This window comes from Calliopsis andreniformis, chromosome 12, assembly GCF_051401765.1.
Source record: "Calliopsis andreniformis isolate RMS-2024a chromosome 12, iyCalAndr_principal, whole genome shotgun sequence".
Lineage (NCBI taxonomy): Eukaryota > Metazoa > Arthropoda > Insecta > Hymenoptera > Andrenidae > Calliopsis > Calliopsis andreniformis.
This window is the reverse complement of record NC_135073.1, coordinates 19,517,730-19,537,369: the sequence shown is the minus strand read 5'-3', so window position 1 is coordinate 19,537,369 and position 19,640 is coordinate 19,517,730. Positions and strand designations below refer to the sequence as shown.

Sequence of the window (19,640 nt, the reverse complement as noted above, 5' to 3'; positions counted from 1 at the left end):
AGTATTAGAATTTATGCGGCATTATATAGTTATGTAGTCACGTAAATAATAATGCGTACTTTACATCCATTTATTTACTTGATCTTTGTATATTCAGTGTATACGGTGTAACGTAAGATTTTTATTATGACACACGTATCGTCGTATTTACAAATTTAATAAATTGATGCCGCAATTTTTACAACCATTTATCAGATGGTATAGTACAGAAGTCGATGGATGCTGGACGGACTATACAATAATTGCAACGTGTAAAATGACCATTATAATTAATGAACAGAATACTTAACAAGCAAATTCATCTTACGGTAATTTTGTTAAAACACTATGTACAATAACATGTTAAAAACTATCAGGAGACTACAGCAGTATATTACATAAACACATTAAATCTGCACAGTCTCGAATAAAAACGCTAAAATTATTCATAAGATGCACTGGTCCATAGCAGATTGAACGTCTAATAGATTTTCAAACGAGCTTGAAGTAATCGTTGTTTACAGCCGTGAATATAAAACGAGCTCAATGTGTGTAAATGTATACGCCGCTCCTTATCATTATCGATAAATAAAAAGATGAAATTATGCAATTATGCGTCAGACACATGACAAGATTAAGAAAAAAAAATACTGAATTCAGTCTGAAACTTAACAATTTCTCGGTCGTTAACTGGTGACATCAAAGATATGGTACAAGTTTGCAGAAATGAATGAAACGAATGATGAGAAACGGAGAAGATTCTTTGTACGATGACTAAGTCTGATAAGATTAGAGAAGAAAAAATGAAAATGAATCACTGTGTAACGTAACGTAACAGGTATCAGGAATCAGGAATCAGGAATCACCGAGTAATCGTCGTTGGGTTTTCTTTCTTAATGAAACGTCGTAGAGACACAGTCTATATCACAGAAACAGAATTATCCGTTTCCACAGCAGTCTTTTTATCGTCGCTATTATCATTAGCCGGTTCATCGGAGACTAGAGACACGTCCTTCGATAGGACCAAGGACTCTTCGCCGATTGGCGCAGCGGCCTCGACTAGATTCTCGATGGAGGCCGCCGCTGTCGGTTCGTCGTGACAAAAGCTTCTACGCAGGGACTGTTGAGTGCGCGTGGTCCCTCTTCTAATGCTACTACGAAGTAAATTCGCAACATCAACCGCAGTTAAATTGGAACTGCTCGAAGCGGTGCAAGGTGGTCGTCTTGTTCTTTCTAGAGTCGAATGCGTTTGCTCGATTGTGCATCCGATCATACTACCGATTCTTGTCGTTCTTTCGATAGTGTTAGGTCTATGTCTTTCCACTCTATTGCTCCTTCCGTTTGCAGATGTTACGTCGGTTCTCCCTTCAGTCATATGAATTGCCACATCTTGAGATTGTCTACCCTGATTCATCTCCACGAGGACGGTCGCATAGTCCGGTGGCGGTGGCTGCAGAGCTGGTCTTTGCCTAGGTACGCTACTTTCCCCGAGCACATTGGCTATTCGTCGTACGCTCCTTCGAAAACTTTGTCGTAACATTTTTGCTATTCTTGCTCCTGTCGCCGTGGTGTAACTTGGAGGAGGTGTGTATTTGGGTGGCGGATCCTCAAATGGTACTTCCGTAGTTGTAGGCACGATCCCATTGCCGTGAATACTAGTACTGGTATTGTTTCCAATATGCGTTTGAGCGTCTCGTGAGTCATCTGGCTCCAAAGAAGGTCGGTACAGTAACTGAATTCTCTGCAAAGGAAGGAAAATGCATTAGTATGTTAATACTCTTATTTTTTTTCTTACAAAGATAGCAAACCAGATGCAATATGTTTCAGTTAAGATTAAAAACTTACGCCATTACATTGCTCGCAATGATCTACATTAACTTCCACTTGATTGTTCTAATGTTAGCACAAACAAAATAAAGAAGAAGCTTGTATTAAATTTACATTAATATGTTAGTAGGAGAGATTAGGCACACTATAGGAATTTGTTAGTCCGAAACGTTACTAAGTACTTTACTAAATCTTATAAGGATTCTTACATCAAGTATATCCGGTGGACCGTTATTCAAATATCGACAGGTTTGTATAATAGCCACCGCTGGTATAGTTAATATTGGTATCAACTGAATAGCAGCTCCAAGTTGTCTCGCCCATATTGACCAGTAGTCTCTAGTAGTACGTCGATAAAAATAAAGTTCACGGAATGCACCGTTCTTAAAAACAGTGATGCTAAGTACCTATTAACATAAAATGCATATGATTATACATATGTATTGTTAGAAATTTACGTACACTTTGGTCGAGAAATTACCATGAGAATAACAGGTAATACAACATTCCACGTGAATGATAAGAGTGGTCCAGCCCAATGCCTCAGACATCGTCCTGTTGGTGGAAAAAGTTCAGCGACAACCGCTTCACCGCTATGTGGACGACCCCGAACAGCAAACACAGCACCGACTTGCACCAAATACAAGATCATTATCCACCATGCACCGCCAATCGTGTAGTCCAGGTAGTATACGACGTGTATGCCTAACTGCAAATTAAATAATTCCGCTATTTTAATTACTACACCTATTTCATTTTTGGTATTTAATTCTGACCATTATTTTATTATTTTATGATGCAAGCGACGGTGTAGAAATACTCGTTTTGATATCCTTTACTTGAATATCTAAAAATAATGCATTATTCTTAATATATCCTGCGTATCGTGTGATAGCCGTGTGTGGAATAAACATATAAAATCCAGATTCTTTATTAACATTCTTCGAGTTCGTCTCATTGTGACCAACAGCCTTTACAAACTTTTTTATATCGTTTGCAGGATTCTCCTGATTCCTGAGGGTAACTGTAGCTTTGAGAATACAAGGCCAATCCAATAGTGGATCCCATTTCCCCCTTTCTACACGAAGACAACCGATAATATGTCGATCCTTCCATTGTCCTATACCATTTAAAAATAACTCCATTCTTAAAGTATACCCATATTCTTTACTTAAAAATATTGGGCTGTAAAGTGCATTATCATTTTCTTTCGCTTCGTTCATTTTGTCTTTGTAGCGATCAATCCTCCATAAAAGTCGACCATTAGTCGGAAACTGATCGAAGCACTCGTGTTCACATTGACATTCAATAAATTCTGGAATATTAGAGCTTGAGTTATCTCTGATTAATTCCTCCAAATATTTCAAATTCTCTTTCATTTGAAATTTTAATCCTTTAATATCTCTTTTTTGATCAGTTAAAATCGTAGCCTGCTTTTGAATTTCTTTTTCCAAAGCATCAACCTTTTCTGTTAAACTTTCCTCTCGAGCCATCAATTCTTTCGCATCTTTACATCTCATTTCTAGTTCAAGTTTGAGGTCATGAACCAAGTGTTGTTGCTCTTTCCACATTCCAGTTATTTGCTCACTCTCCTTCGATAGAAAGGTCTTTAAATCTTTTAATTCAATGCACCAATTGCCAAGTATTTCGTCGTGTTTACTCTGCTCCTCGGTTAACTCATCATATATGAGTTTCAATTGTTCTGAAATCTTCTGAAAACTAAGACTCGTACGTTGTTCCATGCTATCACAAGTCAATTCTAAGTCATTTAATCGTTGATTTAATATTGTGTCGTTCTGTCGACGTTCATTCGTCGTTTCCGCAATCTGTAGTCGCAACGTATCAATCGATTCTTGCTGATTATGGAGTAGCTTTAAACAATGAGAAAGATTATATTGAAGGTTCTTACGTTCTTGTTCCTCATTGTTAATCACAAGCCGAAGCAAATTTAGGGCTGAGAATACTTTACTTCTCCATAAAGCATTCTGATCCTCTTTCAGCTGATTGTTTCTTTTAGAAGAATTTCTGTTGCATATTCTTCGATGTTCTTCCATACCTTTTCGAGGTACGTAGACTCCACAATTGTTGGAACATTCTTCTAAAACTGATCCACACTGTCTCATGTGATCAGAAATATATCTGTCTTCAAGAAGTTCATTACAAAAATAGCAAGGTACACCTCGACGCACCACAGAGTTGACGCGATCACTCATTTTCGGAATCGACCACGGTGACTCTTGCAATACTGATACAAAATGATTAACCAGGTTAGCGCCCAGATTGATAATTCTTATCGGAGTAAATAAAATATCGTTGGGCTATCTGATAAGGCTGTGAATCTTACATTATTACAGACAGAACATTCCTCTTATCTTTTTTGCTTCCGATAGTCTGTTACCTTTACCCGATGGTAGTTACAACTACATAACTTCCATTGAAAAATATTTTACTCTTTATTAAAGCAAAGATCGTTAAGTAAAATCAATTTTTACCTCGGTAGCCATTGGTAGGCCTAATATATAGGCGCAGGCACAACTGAAGAAGGTGATTGTAGTTTCCCAGAGTTTCATCATCTTTGCGTTAATAGCCATAATCCCAGTTATCACGCAGTGCCATATCGCTAGCTGTAATATCAACAACATTACACTCCTATCCTAGGAACTAACTCTTGTACTAGTCATCGACGCTACATACCTGTTGAGCTATTCCAAACAGAATAAGAATAAAATAGAAGAGAACCGCCCAGAACGGCGACACTTGCTCGGTACCCAATAGTGCCAGCGTCGCGGGAACCAATTCCGTAGAAAGCCGCAAAACCTGATAACCAGATTCTACGCTTTGATCTACTCCAGGCCGTGTTACACGTTCTCCAACAATAAATGACGCATGGGTCATGAATCTCTCGGGTGTACTACTAAATCCTGGTGGAGCTGGCTGATTCATGGGCCTCATGAATACGTACGACGATATCCTTTCTAAAATAAAAGCATACTACTTTTAGAGATAATTCTCTTATTAAACGATTAGAAGTAATTTGAGATTTGTACAATAATTTCTGTATCACTTGCCGAAAGAACTTGGAATGTAAATATAGCCATGATGTCTGAGAATCTGTACGCAAGTATTTGCCAAAAAAGCTGCAAGTAACAGGACCACTATAGTTAACACTATCACGAGGCTAGTGTCCCGTTGTAGAAGATGCTTGTGTTTGTTGTGAGCTGCTATCTAGAAAATCAAAGAATAATTTTTCAAGTGAATTTTCTGTTACTCAAATACATTTATGCCGTGGTTTAATCACCTGCATCGCAGCTGCTCCAAGCAGACCCCAGGTGAGGAACACCTCGATGGATGCTGCCACCCAAGATTTTCCGTTAATGAAAAATTCAGTCCAGACGGTAGCAGGGAAGAGTTGATCTATAGAACCCGGTGGTGTGAGACCAAGAAGTTTTGTGCAAAGAACCAATGTACCAAACACAGGTACCAATGTAAAAACATACACCACTTTTCCATAAGATCTTAATCCTAGAATAATCATTGAATGTTACCACGATTTTATGAGTTGCATTATACATAAATCAATCGTTTAATCGAGTACCTTTGCTTAATGAAACGAACACAATCATCCAAACGACAGCCAAATTGAAAGCTACTTGAAATTTTAACGTAATCACGCTAGAATTCGATTCGTTTAAATGATGCCTTTGCAAAACTACTCCACTAAAGTAATCCGGCACTGTCTCGTACAATTTATATGAGGCGCTAGTATTTTGCGCAGGCTTGTCTTCTCTGTACAAGGAAAACGATTCTGCCCAACGGTACTTGTCTTGTTTCGTTATGAACGAATCTCTGTATGAAAAAGAATCATTGACATTTATCGAATCGTTCACCGACTATAGGTGTTGGGCAATATGTTAAGGGGAATATACCTGAAGTACACGAACATCCAGGATACTCCGACGATACTGTAAATACCGATAAACGCTTGTGCAGTCAAGAGAGCTATTCCAACACCCTGAAACAAGGGCGAAATCTTCCACATGTCTACGGAACCAGCCGCTAATCTTTGCCCAAGGCACATGTGCAATGTTAAAAGTGGAATGCCCAATACCAGAGATAAAATCAGGAACTGTACAATGAAATTTGCTGAAAAGAAATAACACATTAGCTAACACAGAAGTAGTATTCCTTTTTACTCCTATTTCTTATACTCACCTCCAAATTGTATGCTAAGAATAGAAAATCTACTTATATTAAAGAGACCAAGAGTACAACTGAGGCACGCTAAGGCAGGACTAAGGGCATGTGGCCACTTCCCCAATGGATTTGAATCCTCATCTTCATCTTCGCCTCTGTCCTCATCCCTATCGACGTCCCTTTGCCTTTCGCATATCCTGCACATAAGAAAACGATGCATCAAAAAACAGTAGTTTCCATTAAAGAGTCACAGGCTGTTGTTCATAGAAGTAAAGGGCAGCTAAACGATACGAAATATCATATGTATAAATATTAGGTTAAACATTATTTATTGCGAACGTGTGCCTATCAATTTCCGATAGGAATTCGTAAAGTAATAATACCGGAGGTCACATCAATTTGTCATAAAACTAGGTCGGACATATTTGTATTGTATTTATCGCAATTTCCAAAGAAACAAGCTTATATACTCATAGGTGAGCAACGAAACACTTGTGCAAAGGGTACCATTAAATAGGCATTCTTTTCTTTGTAATGCAATCCAGGAAATGCGACGTACGGAACTGAAAGTAACGAGAAAATGAAGAGTATGATGAGCAAGGAAACTGCGAATTATGGCTAGCAGAAGCCACAGGATTTCACGGCAATGTCGATAAGAGATCGGGGATCACCAGTGTACCGTTATCAAGGAATAGAGAGGCGAATACTTAAGAGAGGCCGAGCCCTCCTACATGGATCCACCTTAAACGCGTAACGCGACCTTGTTTTACTCAAAGAATACGGAAACTTAGTACGGTCTTCTATCGCCTCCGCCTTCGCTGCAACAATCTCGCAGTCCGGTTGACGTCTCAGACGACGCGACGGTTCGTGAATAATTCATTCGCATATGAATACAAGGGTCGCCGTCGATTCCGGATAACGAATCCTTATTAAAGCCGTACTATCTCTTCGGCTAACACGGGCACACGTCATTCGTCCTTCGTCGACCATTCTGCCCTGACTTTATTTTAACCTAGGATAAAAGACAAATTAATTTCAGAACTTACTCAACGAACGGCAGAAGTCGATAAAAGTTACGTCTGACGTTAAAAAGTATCAGTTGGATTGTTTCAACCCCGAAAATACGAAGGCTAGCTAGAAATACCAGGAATATAAACAGGATGTCTTATCGATTAATCGATAAACTGACCACTTCTAATGACCACGATACCTCCAGCGACGTGTACTAATAATGCACGCGATCAGAAACACGCGAACGGTAGATTCGTCGTGATAACGGTCAAGTGTTCTGCGTCCTTTGCTGAACTGGAATTCTCGTCGCTGCTAGGCGGGTGAAATTATTAAGAAAAAACACGACACCACGATCTTTAAGATAAAATTATTTTTATCGTCCGTATACTTGTCGCACCATACATGTATAATTGCATAATGATCGATAATTGCTCAGGATACCCGCAATTGGACTGAGTTTTCAAGGCGAAACGTGTCAAATTGGGAGACGATTAGTTAGATGGTGTCAAGGCAAGACAAGGCTAAATTGCCTACTTCTAAACAGCAATTCTAGTCCTTACATAACATCTCAGGATTCTATTGGGTAAAAGTCCAATGGTTACATACGGAACATTTAAGTATATCGAACGCGAGCAAAGGTTTGTCTTGGCAGAGGAAAGAAATATTTATCGGTCGAATTCGCGACAAGCCTTGGTCTGGGTGAATACGAGATCTCGACACAAGACAAATATTTACATTCGGAGGATAAAGTATTTGCAAATAAATGTTCCTTTCCAACCCTGAAATAGAAACAACGCATCTCCACAAAAATGTTGCCTTCAATTTTGCTAGCAATCTAGAATTTACTTAACTTAAATAATCGCTCTCTCAAGTCGGATTACAAGTTAAAATTGTGCGCTTCTAACGGTTCTTGCAAATAGTTTGAGCAGAGCTGCAGCGCTGGATACGAAGTATGATGTACCCAGAATTACAATCGGATCGTGGGAAGGAACGCGACACGAGATTTTGCTCCGACCGCGTTTTGAGCATAAATATGTGTACACAGAGTACACCAGCTGCATTTCGATCGAAATAAGAACATGTTCTCCATCTTTCTACGTTTCCACAACAACTATCGAAAAAATACCTTCCTTAATCTTTAGGCAAATATTTACAGACGCACTTATACTGGAAAGGAGTTTGCCGAAATCAATGTCAATCGCTGCACGTTACGCGATAAGTGAATTTCGAATCGACTCGAATCAGACGGTGTTGTCGACGTAACACTTTTTCTGAAAACCAGAGAATTCGCACTAACTGTTAAACGTATTTATCGTCGGACGTTTGAATTTCTGTTCGACCATACGACCATACCATGTTTTCTCTCTACCTTTTCTGCGAATAAATTCGATTACAAACAGTTTCGGAGCCTTGATCACAGAACAGCTTAGGCTTCAGGCAGTTGACTTGATTTCTCAAGGAAAACGAGTCATCGACGGCCTGTGATTACTTCTGATTCGATCTGGTAAAAGTCAAATCCACCTTTAAATTCAATGGAGTCGCATTGCAAAAAGTAAAAATAATTGTGACTGTTATCTGTTTTTATTGGACGCATTTCAAGAACTTTTTTCAACTGAAGACTCACTTCTATGCCTTGTGACCTAACCCAGACTTGCAAACGTGAGTTGTATCACGTGCATTCTTTCTGTCATAAGACTATGACATTTCGAGTTCTTAGATACAAAATATACTCATAGTATCTAATCTGTGATCTAAGTTAAATTTCTCCAAGTTCTTTGACCTCCTGCGATGCTTCAAAAGCATTCAGGTGAATAACTTGCTCCGCGATATCATATCAAATGATGCATTGTCGAGACTGCAACGAGATTTACAACTGTTTATCTCTCTAATTAGTTTATCGAGTTGAATTGTTTTAACAATGAGCGATTAAAATCGTACAACCGGTACCTGATACGATGCCTGCGTTGACTACAGTAGAAGTACTGCCTACAAATCGCTGGATCGTGGTTCATCTTGAATACATATCACGCTAGCAACGTCGATGACCGTTCGTTTCCACAATGCCTATCGATTTTCCACTTCCTTCGATTACTTCTATTATTCTATTCTGTCCGGAAATGATGTTCCACTGAAAATAGTTACGCGATTTTATTTATAATTTTCCCGTTTTTATTCCAATAATGACTCTCAAAGCTTCTTTGTGCGTTAGCCAGTGAAATTGCATGACACTCGGCTTTGACTTCGAGGTTCCGTCACAACGGATTTAACGAGCTAAGAACAATCGAATTTCAAAACTGTGCCTTTCCGGTCTACTCGTATTCGAGAGACGACTTCACGGTTCCGCTCATTTCACGTAAGATTGGTTGCTGGCCTGTTTTCGCGTTCACGCGAAACGTCCTTTCTTCTTTTCTTTTGTGTTTTCTTCTCTTCTCAAAGGCAGTTCATCCAGCTCTTTTACCACACTTTTTTACTCCAAGTATTTGTTTCGCAAGACTCTAACGATTTCCGACCTAGAGGCTACACTAAACGACACAACGTTCCTCAAATGTTTTCTTTCGTTCCACGTACAACTTTCAGTTGGTAACCTCGCGGTGATATTTAACAAAGCAAGTTCATGGTCAAAAAGATTCAGATCGATCAATCCGCTCGAAAAACTCCTTAGATATTTCCACGCTGTGATCAATTGGCAACGCCTGCTAATCTGCGCGTCGCATTGCAGTGATTGACTCGTTAGTGTTGCGTTCGATGAAGACGATCCTTGATCGCTCTCTTTGGCATCACAGGAATTAGGTTCGATTGGTTCCAGTCGCCTTTGTTTGAGCGGTTACTCGGCATGGGTTACCAACAACTTCTTAATGAACGCAACAGATATTTTCCTTCAATAGAATCCTCGCCTGGCACGGGTAAAGTAAGACTTTTTGCTCGGGCACGTGGCTCTTCGATGCCACGATCGATTCTGCGGTTAAAGCAACCTACACTCGCCAACATCTACGAACGACTAATACGACGCTCCAGGCGCAATCCTTGGACGACCATCGATTCATGCACATGCACACTCGACGACGTTGTTCCTTCCTCTTAATTTCGTTGCGAGTTTAGACATCCAACCGATTACTGCAACTACGATACACACCGTGCAATCTTTTAAGAGAAATCTTCGCACAGAGTCTGTCCACACTTTTTGATAACACTTTCTAGATCAATTTTTCTCGAAGACACAAACTAGGCATTGAAATTGCAGAGTTCCGTCAATCCACGAACAGTCGAGAATCGTCCGCGTCTCCTCGACATCTAACCGATCGCTGATATAACGTGTCGCGTTACCGCGAGCAAACCTTCAAGACTCCTTGATCGCTACCGACGCGATGGCCTACTGTACTGGCCACGTTGTTGCCGATGAATCGTGCGTATGTCCGTAGAATCCTACTGAAGCCGATGTATAACTGTACCGGTCAGAGTCACGTGATGAATAAGCCAAAGGAGCGCACGTGTTTCGCTCACGCGCTCGCTCGATTCTTCTTCTAGACCGTGTCGGCTGTTACGATCGATCGTCATCGATCGGTGCCCATGACTACGCCGCGGCGGCATGTCGCGTCAGTTCGCGTCTGTGCAACTTGGGCCAATTTCCGACAGACTTTTAACAACCCTCTCCGAACCAGCTACTCATCGCCATGCGCTTTGTCACTTTCGGCGAGACCGAAGCTCCTGCGAAACGGAGCTAGCGAAAAGTTTGCGTACCTCTATCGCAATTGCTGACAAACTCGCAAAACGAATTCTACGAAGAAATGCTGTTTTAAATCCGGCAAAACATTTCCTCGTTCAAGGTTAAACGCGAGCATCGAATCTGATATCATTCGAGCTGTTTTCAACAATTTCTGCTGAATGTCACGTCTTCCGCGATGCACCAGACAGCCGATCGGCTGACTAAGTGATAAACGACGTAGTAAAATCGTCTCGAGGTGCAATTTTCAGTTTCGTCCAAAACAACTTGACCGCGTATCGTGTTTGTTAATGATATTACGAAATGTGCGGCTGCGACAGACGAAGCGAATCAGATTCAGAAATTGGTAGAGTGATTAATCGTTTGACGGAGCGTCTGAAACAATGTTTTTCAAAAGAACCGTAAACCTTGGAATTTCAATCACCACCACATTGTTTGCAATCTTTCGTTGAAAGCTGTTTTTTTTTCGTTGTTGCAGAAGTAACAATGAAACGATAGATTGGTGCAGCTGCGTCGTGGTATCAGGGTGACAGCGGACGCAGAAAGCGAACGCTTCTGCATTCGCTGCAACCGGTGCGTCGTTTTGCAAGTGCATCGCAAATTTTATTTATAGCGTAACCTGCCACTCTGGCTTCACTTGGGGAAGCAGAAAATCTTTTGTTATGACTGAGAACTGCAATATTTGGAAAGTTAATGCATTTCACAGATAGACCGACTTAAATAGACTTTACAAATACATATGAAAAAGTTACCGTCAATTTGTGGAGATCGTTGGACAAAGTCTCTTGCGCGAAGATCACGCGCAGACAACAAGGTATCAACGGTAAGTCTGAAAATCCGTTATGCGCCAACAGTTGATACGCTGAATAGTACTCGATGGCAAAACAACCGCGTTACAGTGCTTTTCAGGCTGATCGTGAATACGACAGAAAAAGGAAAACAGTTGCCATATCCTTTAAAGTACTGATTAATATTTATTTCCTATCGTTCCTCACCGGCAGCATGTCGAAAGTGCAAAGATAAAAATTGAGGATAAAAAGAAATGGTTACTTTGCAACAACACTGACGCAAACTGGAAAAGTTGATACGATATGTCAAGGGTAACACCGAAGATTATCGGTAAACAAGTGGTACGATGACCCACATGACGCATCACGCAACGTCATGAAATTGGAGCAAGGAAACGTGACAACGAATTCGAAGATTATTTTTGAATAGCGCGTCGGTGTGTTGGAAATGAAGACGACACTGCTACGGTCATTCATGCTGAACGTTACGTTATTGCGTACCGAGGCACATTTTTTGAACCGCTAATGTAACAATGACTCAAGAGAAAAAAATAAATGAAACTGCTACGATTTTTTCATCGGATATTCATGAGCAGTTTTATGCAGGTACCGTGCTACAATCTAACAGTGAATTGTATTTGAATTTAGTCGTGTCACGAGCAGGTGATACCGCAAAAGCTAGACACGAGGCAACTTTCGTCTCAGTTTCGTCTCAGTTTCGTCTCGTTTTCGACCACAGAAAAGTTCTTGCACGGCTATACCTACGCTACATACGAATACAAAGAAAAAAGTAAAACGAATAGAAGCGAAAACCGCATGTAAAATACGGGCGATCAGCAGGTATTGGTGTACGGTCTCTTCGTTTCATGTGCTATCACGAAAGCATTTCACCGCAAATATAGGTGCCTTTTCTCGTTTTAATTCTAACAGCTAATTGAAACCCAAATTCAATTTTTTCTGAATGAATAAAATATTATCTTGCGGTTGTTTAATTATACCGGCCAGTGCCTGGCTGTTTCCTCTTCATCGTTATGCATTTCAGCCATAAACTTCGGTTTATGAACACATATTCATGCCACTATCAACTAATTAGTCTTCTGAAGTAATTGCCACGAAAATCAGTCTTATCAAGCAATCATTTTTCAAAATATTATTTTGAATCATGTTTGAGCTGTCAAAACCACACAGCTGTTAGTGACTCATCGAACGCCTATACTATTTTGAATAGTACATGACGATTGTGCGCCTGGTTTGTCCTGGAAATACCCCTGGTTTTAACGGTATTTTATGATTATATCCTTGAGTCTCCAACCTAATAGGATTTACAACCTCGGAAATGACGATTACGCCGGTCCTCGAATAAACCGTTTTAATTTCTCTTCGTGTCGCGTGATCAACTCGCAGAGAATGTACCATTTCGTAGTGGTTCTTCGCACTGGAGCATATTTACGACGTCGTTGAAGAGAACAATAAAAGAGAAATATTCTATTAACGCGTTTATTCTGTCAGGGAACAGTGTTTTAGGACTGATAATTACAGCTCGAGTTTCGATCAACGTATTGGTATTCATTGTACGACGATGAATACAAGACACGTAAATGCAGTTGCACTCAACGTGCAACGGATGATGATAATGCGTAGGAAGCTGAGCCGGAGCCACGCATTCTGACCACTACAACGGCACCAGAAAAAAGAGGGAGAGAGAAAGAGAAAGGAAGAAACCGAAGTAAATGTGCCCGCCCATACTTGCCAAGCCTCGATGCACTTATTATGCGATGCGGGTGTATACATTGCCACACGATGAGAACGACCAACATACACCAACTATAATTTCAAATTATATTTTCAATTCGCGCTATTTCACGCTGTTACCCAAATCACTGCTCAATTTCAGTTGCAGATCACGCATTCTTATAATGAAGTGTAAAATCTGCTCAGAGTTACATGCAGAAGCTGCGTAATTAATACAAACTAAAATACCTTATATGGATGTATCACCTACATCTACAAATTACAAGGTTGAATGCAACCAGCCTGACACCTTTCAGAGGGCAACGAACAGCTTTCTTTTCAATAAAAACGTGGTTTTGCATCTGTAGGGATCTCTAATGTGATATAAAATTACCAATAATCTATGTGTTGCACTTTCTAAACTTCAACTTAAGCACACTGTAGAACGCGAGAAAATATACTAATAACATCTTTTATTTAGAACTAGATAATATCACCTAAAAAAAAGAACACATCTAAGATATTTCGAAGACTTGTTTAGTTCCGCTCTACTTAATCGCCATTATCGAACTTACTATTTATCTTAATGTAAAAGACGGTATGTAATTCTGTAATATTTTTCCAATACACATCGAGCCATTTATCCAAGCTGGGGAAGGCATTCCCACTGACACGGAAACGTCACTAGAGGTTCATCGAGCTCGAACAATAGCGCTTGTCAAACTTCTGTAATTGGCTCGAAATGTTTCGTGTTTCCAACTTTCTCTGAATCCTCTGACAGACAAGGCCTTTACAGTCGTATCAAGATAAAACATCTATGCTTTTCCGTTAAACTATACAAAATCTTTGATTCTGAGTAATCATATGTATCTTCATTTCGCGGAGCTTCTATCGAGAGCGAAACGCGACCGAAAGCCAAAACCAAAAAGGCTTTTTAAAATTCTCGGGGAAAGTTCGCGCAACGAAAGTCACGGGTGGAGGATCAGAGGGTGAGAGAAACCGGTTGCTCACTCGTTAACTACGATGAAATTCTCTGTCTAACTTCCACATCAGATCTATCATGGGGAAAATTTTCATACATTTTCCTTCGTGCAGCCAACTAATCTTCTAATTAGTTTTCGCTTTCACAATAGCACAAAAATAATACAAGTACCTATATAAGTTTGTGTGTGATAAATGCAACACGGAGTAAATATTCTTTTGAAAAAAAAAGAGAGAGAGAGAGAGAAGAACGCTTCATTTCTGAGTGAAAAGTTACAACGCTTTTGTGCTATATTCGCCCTTGTCGATAAGAAAAAATCGTTAGAGCGTACGAAGCAATTGGCGTCGGTGTTACGAATACCTGGTACTTGGTTGTCGAGGTGGACTCGAACAAAGGCAACGGCTTTGCTTGTGAAATAATCAATAAGAACAAATGTTGGTGGTGTATGTACCTATATGCCAGTTCAGTGTAAGTGCTGACCATGCATTCATTTCAAAGTAAACTCATATGAATTGCTATACTGTATCCACATGAAACATAAGTATCTATGTATAGAGCTACTTTAATTTTGTCAATTACGAAATTACAAAGAGAATGAAAGCACAATTATTACAACCATGTACCGTTAAGGGAACCACATCGAGCAGTACCGTTGACCTGAAGCTGTATGTTCCCGCACTACGACTGACCCAAAAACCACTTTCATTGTTCGAAAATAAAAGCAATTACACACCGTGTCCTGTATTTGCATACAAGAATACACGGAAATACAATTGTGATTCTACGCTCTCGAATATATCAACAGTATCCACAATAAAGAATGAATATCTCTATAGAAAGCTATTGCCATGTCGAATGTTTGAAAAAGTCGAGAAATGAAGTGCTCGGAGCTTAAAGTAAACTAATACAAGAGAAAAGGAACCTTTTTTATGGTAATTATACGCGTGCACGTAAGACATGAATGAAAAAGGTGAACGTACCAACATACAGGGTTTCGGTATATCTACGTACAAACGGTTACGGTCCGAGAGACTATCGTTTCTTTGAACTTTCTCGATTCTCGGGAAGCGTCGCTACATCGGTCAGTTAATCGACGAAGGCAGGTCTACGACACCAAGAGACGTGCCGCTTGCTCTGTTCATTGACAGAGAAACCGTTTCATGGACTCAGCCACAAACCGGCTAAAACGTTAATCTGACTAATTTACTACAATATCTTATGGACATAAAAATAAATAACGACGCAGTCTTTAATATAAAAATTTGCAGAAAGCAGAAAGAATGTTTAGATCTGAAAATAATTATTTTCTAAATCGTTCGAGCAGCGAATAGTATCAAAGTCTCTTTAAATCGAGAAGTTGTAGAATATAAAACGATAGGTAATGGTAACCGTTTATAGGAAGTGTCCTGAGAAGACCAGAATCGAAAGCGTTTTACGCATACCTCGACGTGAAACGTTCTCACGCCGGAGACGCGTACAAGGAACTTCTTCCGACTTCTCCGTCTGGAGATCTTGCTCTACGAAGCTAGATTGTGGATTGCACAACAGGTTACACGGTTCATCGACGGTGAAACAATCTTGGAGCGATCGAGATCATCGACCGTTATGGATACAATCAAATTACACGTAATAGTCTCTGTCTCTATTTCTTTCTCACGAGCATTAAATGGGGCGAACAACACAAATTCAAATATGTATCTTTAAATAACTTTCGACGCCTGTGCCATCCTAACGTATCAATCCTCGATACTTTAGCAGCGTACGTGACAAAGTATTATTAATGTACGCACGCGAAAGAAATCGAGTGCGATTTAATTGTCAGGCACGCGTCGTAACGTGTTGCGTCAACTAGGTGAACTCGTAGGTAGAAGTGTAAAGAAGAGTGCATGCACAGCTGGTATGCAACTATTAGAAGTCGTTGCAATTCCAATTGTAAATTATTCTTAACACGCGTACTCTTCAACTTCCAATTTATACGTTCAATTGCACATCCTGAAGGTATCGTGGATATATCGGTAAAATTCTTTATGAGAATACTTTTCTAGATTAATTTCTTAACAACTTGCCCACCAAGTGTATCGACGACTTGCGCAAGAAGGATCTGAAGCGCAATCGGTGTCAAGCTTGGATGAGCAACCACCAGCAGCCAACTCGTTAAGCCGATTCACGTTTCCGGTGAGTGTGGTAAGAAGATTGGGGAAAAGAAGACCAACGTGGTCAACTTCTGCTGACCATTTAATTGCTTCCATCAACAATGCGCTGGTAATCGTTAGACAAAACATCCCCCATGTATGTATAGAGAAACTATCGATCAATTTTCCTTGGATTTGATTAAAAAGATTTAGTAAGTCGTTCGATCCGAACGAAACGGCAGAAACGAACGAAGGTGGAAATAGGGAAGAAAAATGGTAGGTACTCACCTTCTGGAAGCGATGCGCTGTGGACTAGTGGCTGTACTAGAAGGTGGACTGGTGGAAGCACCGCCAAAAGAGCTGGAACACGTCGTTGTCCCCGATGTGGTTGTGTCGCTGGTCGTAGTCGTCGACAAGACGCTACTCTGCCTCGAAGACACTTCACGGCCTCTGGATCCTTGAGATCGGCTTCCCCTGGACTGTCGGCCACCCCTTCGCGGTGGCACCACATTCGAACCATTCGCATTTCTAACGGGAGCACTGGATGGCCTAAGATGCGTACCGGGAATGCCATTGGTCTGGGCCGCTAAAATCTCTGGTGCAATTAGGGCGATATCCGGCAAAGAGTTTGGCGCGGACACGATCGGACCGCAGCGGTTGCCCAAATCGCAGCTACGTTCTCGCTCCGAACTTTCGGGTAGTCTCAGGTGGCGTAAACGCCTCATGGAGGCCCGTACCCAGGAGTTGACGACGGTGGTAGCGTTATTACGACTCTCTCGATCGACGGCTTCGTTGCTCGCGTTGCAACGAACCGCTTCATCTTGATCGTTTCCGTCAGTGCCAGGATCAGGCAGTGGGTCAGAGGTGGACCACCGAGAACCACCAACAACCAGGGACTTTGCCGTCCCGGAGACGGACATCGCGGCACTGCAGCCCGCATCGGTAGCACGATGCTCGCAGCCGCGCCTGCGCCTTACATTTTCATTGGTGGGGGATGCACTCCCTCCTCGATGTTGTTCGGTATTCTCTTGAACCGCGTCAACCACAACGGGTGTTAACGATGAGTCTATGGGTCGTGGGCACTCCACTTCCTCCAACCACGACCAATCCACTTCCGAACAGTCGGAACAGCCGTCCTCTGGATTCGTTTCCGGGCTGTCTTCCCCTGAGAAGCTGCAACCATCACCTTTTATTTAATGTTTTTCCTTTTGACCAGATAACACTGTTATGCCCTGCCACGTGTGACATCACTTTTTGCAAGGTGCAACAAAGCTGCGCATTCGAGCTGGCAGGAATTCGCGACCATTCGCGACCTACGAACAACCACGATGTATTTATAAATTACACAGCGAAAGTTTGTAGCGAAAATCCTTTGTTTTTCAGGTGTGGCTACACGTGCCACTTCAGGGTTCTGCTCAGTGCCGAGTCGACTTGGATCCACGCTTCTCGCGCACGACTCTCCTGCCGTTATTTCCGGTTGGCGGTCACTCTGTCGCGCAGCAGACGCCCCTACGAGATTCGACGGGAGAGGACACGTTCAAAAGCCTTCCGATCCCCGTGAGTATCAGCCATACACCTTATATCCGCCTATCAACTATCGTTCCTACTCACAACAATGAGAGTGAACTCTTTTGTTACCGTATGCAAAATCGTGATATGACTCGTTTCTGATAAATGCTGTTCTAATGCTCTCTGTAATATATAAAAACTCTCTTCTTTAGCCAGACAGTGATTTGCGCAACTTGGTTCAGCACCCAGGGACTCCTAAACAATTTCCAGAGAACAATACTTTACTATTGTAAAACGCTAATGATTCTCGACATAGAACAACGGCAAAATAGTTTCGTCACAGCAAATGCGCATAATTACACCGTTCTTGGATTTAGAAGTGCGTAATACGATAAGCATCGAATGCATAGCTCTTACCTCATTACAACCAATCGTTTCAATCACTATCTCAGAATAAATATAGGGCTTACAGATTTTCAAGTTAACGCGTACCGCAGTATAGAAACTTTTAGATTAAATATTGATACCAGGACATTCCTAACAATTTAGTAAATCAGCCAACATACCTGGACACAAAATTGGATTGTTGGTGAGTAGCATTGGAGGTCGACGGTTCGCACGTGTAGTCTTTCAAATTAATCGGCTTTTCAAACCGGGGAAAAGTGTCGGATATGGTCCTCAAATTAATTCCTTCTGTCCAAGATTTACGATGAGCACGTCGAAGTGACCGTCTTTCCATCTCTCGACTAAATGTCTCATTTTCGCATTTGTTCGAGATAGGTATGCTATTTGTTTCAAATTCATGATTAACGGAAGAGGATTTACTCTCTTTTGAAAAGCTTTTGCGAAAATTATCCGTGCCAGGAGACAATTCGAAGTCTAAGCTATTCAAATCCAGATCATCTTTTTGAACAAAAGAGTTAGCCGGTGTTTCCCAAGTTAAAATTCGTAAGGGACCGTGTTGATGGTCTAATAAGTCTTCGTTTTCTAATCGCTTCAACGACATCAATCCATTCAAAGAGTCCCCGAATTCGTAGTTCGTTCCAAGCTGTTCCTCAGGGTCTTCGTGTTCAGCCAGAAAGTTGAATGCGTTGTTAATCTCCTGCGCCTCGAACGTTTCGTCTTCGTGTTTTTCATCTTCACAACTCGACGCAGTCCCATGGTCTACCGTATCCTGGTGTTCCTCGTTAATATTGGAGCAGGTCTTTTTTATAACTGGTTCCAAGTTCCTAGTAATGTCGCGCACCCTCTTTATCGTATCGGATGAAACGACATCAATCCTCTTACGAATTGGAACCACTTGATCATGACCTAACGTGACCAGCACGTCACCGTTGTCGTTCATGGTCTGCACTTGCTCCTGTTTTCTGGTTAGTGACAATGTTTGTTCCAACTTTGGCGGGCATACGTCAAGAAGATGCTCTTGCTCGTCAGGTAAGGATTCCTGAATCGAGACTCGCGGCACGCATGTATCGTTCCCGAGGTCGATCAGGTCACCGTCCTCGTTCGACGTCATTTTGCTCCGGTAGCCTCCTAAAATAAGAAAGTTATTGTTAACTTCGATAATGAGGCACCCACTAAGTGCTTTCTTTCATTACTGTGTCAACATTCTTTTTTAAATAGTTCTTGTTTATTTATTGCTCGTACGCTTCTAAACAGTTATTCATCATCTTCTCGATTCAAGTAAACCAAGGCTAGAATATGTAGGATGAATCTAGGATGAAACCTTGTCCCACGGGTAAAGTGGGCCGTCGGTTTTTCTTTCC

At 41.1% G+C, this 19,640-nt stretch overlaps 2 protein-coding genes and 1 long non-coding RNA gene across 3 annotated transcripts; 1 reads left to right on the top strand and 2 right to left on the bottom strand.

Annotated features, from left to right (window-relative positions):
* Positions 1–65: 65 nt before the first annotated feature.
* Positions 66–19,406, bottom strand: Bdg (sodium-dependent transporter bedraggled). The gene is made up of 13 exons (XM_076389471.1): positions 18,441–19,406; positions 16,654–17,538; positions 6,019–6,197; positions 5,733–5,949; positions 5,402–5,652; positions 5,105–5,328; positions 4,875–5,031; positions 4,501–4,781; positions 4,299–4,430; positions 2,288–2,515; positions 2,016–2,213; positions 1,825–1,872; positions 66–1,720 (listed from the first exon to the last, which is right to left on the bottom strand). The coding sequence occupies exons 1-13, from the start codon at positions 19,388–19,390 to the stop codon at positions 899–901; spliced, it is 4,572 nt and encodes a 1,523-aa protein (XP_076245586.1). The 5' UTR covers positions 19,391–19,406; the 3' UTR covers positions 66–898.
* Positions 2,561–4,241, bottom strand: LOC143185935 (uncharacterized). Its single transcript, XM_076389266.1, has 3 exons — positions 4,231–4,241; positions 4,151–4,186; positions 2,561–4,095 (listed from the first exon to the last, which is right to left on the bottom strand). Exons 1-3 carry the CDS (start codon positions 4,239–4,241, stop codon positions 2,598–2,600), a joined length of 1,545 nt encoding a protein of 514 aa, XP_076245381.1. The 3' UTR covers positions 2,561–2,597.
* Positions 16,451–18,221, top strand: LOC143186074 (uncharacterized). Its single transcript, XR_013002999.1, has 3 exons — positions 16,451–16,495; positions 17,749–17,922; positions 18,091–18,221. It is a non-coding gene; the product is annotated as an uncharacterized LOC143186074 (long non-coding RNA).
* Positions 19,407–19,640: the final 234 nt, after the last annotated feature.

Excerpts from the sequence above, each read along its gene's own strand:
- LOC143185935 (XM_076389266.1), bottom strand. Across the intron at positions 4,096-4,150 it reads AATGTTCTGTCTGTAATAAT|AATTATCAATCTGGGCGCTA; the intron begins GTAAGATTCACA and ends TACTCCGATAAG.
- Bdg (XM_076389471.1), bottom strand. The coding sequence starts at position 19,390 with ATGACGTCGAACGAGGACGGTGACCTGATCGACCTCGGGAACGATACA. Across the intron at positions 17,539-18,440 it reads CAATCCAATTTTGTGTCCAG|CTTCTCAGGGGAAGACAGCC; the intron begins GTATGTTGGCTG and ends TGATGGTTGCAG. Across the intron at positions 1,721-1,824 it reads ATTGCGAGCAATGTAATGGC|AGAATTCAGTTACTGTACCG; the intron begins GTAAGTTTTTAA and ends CTTCCTTTGCAG.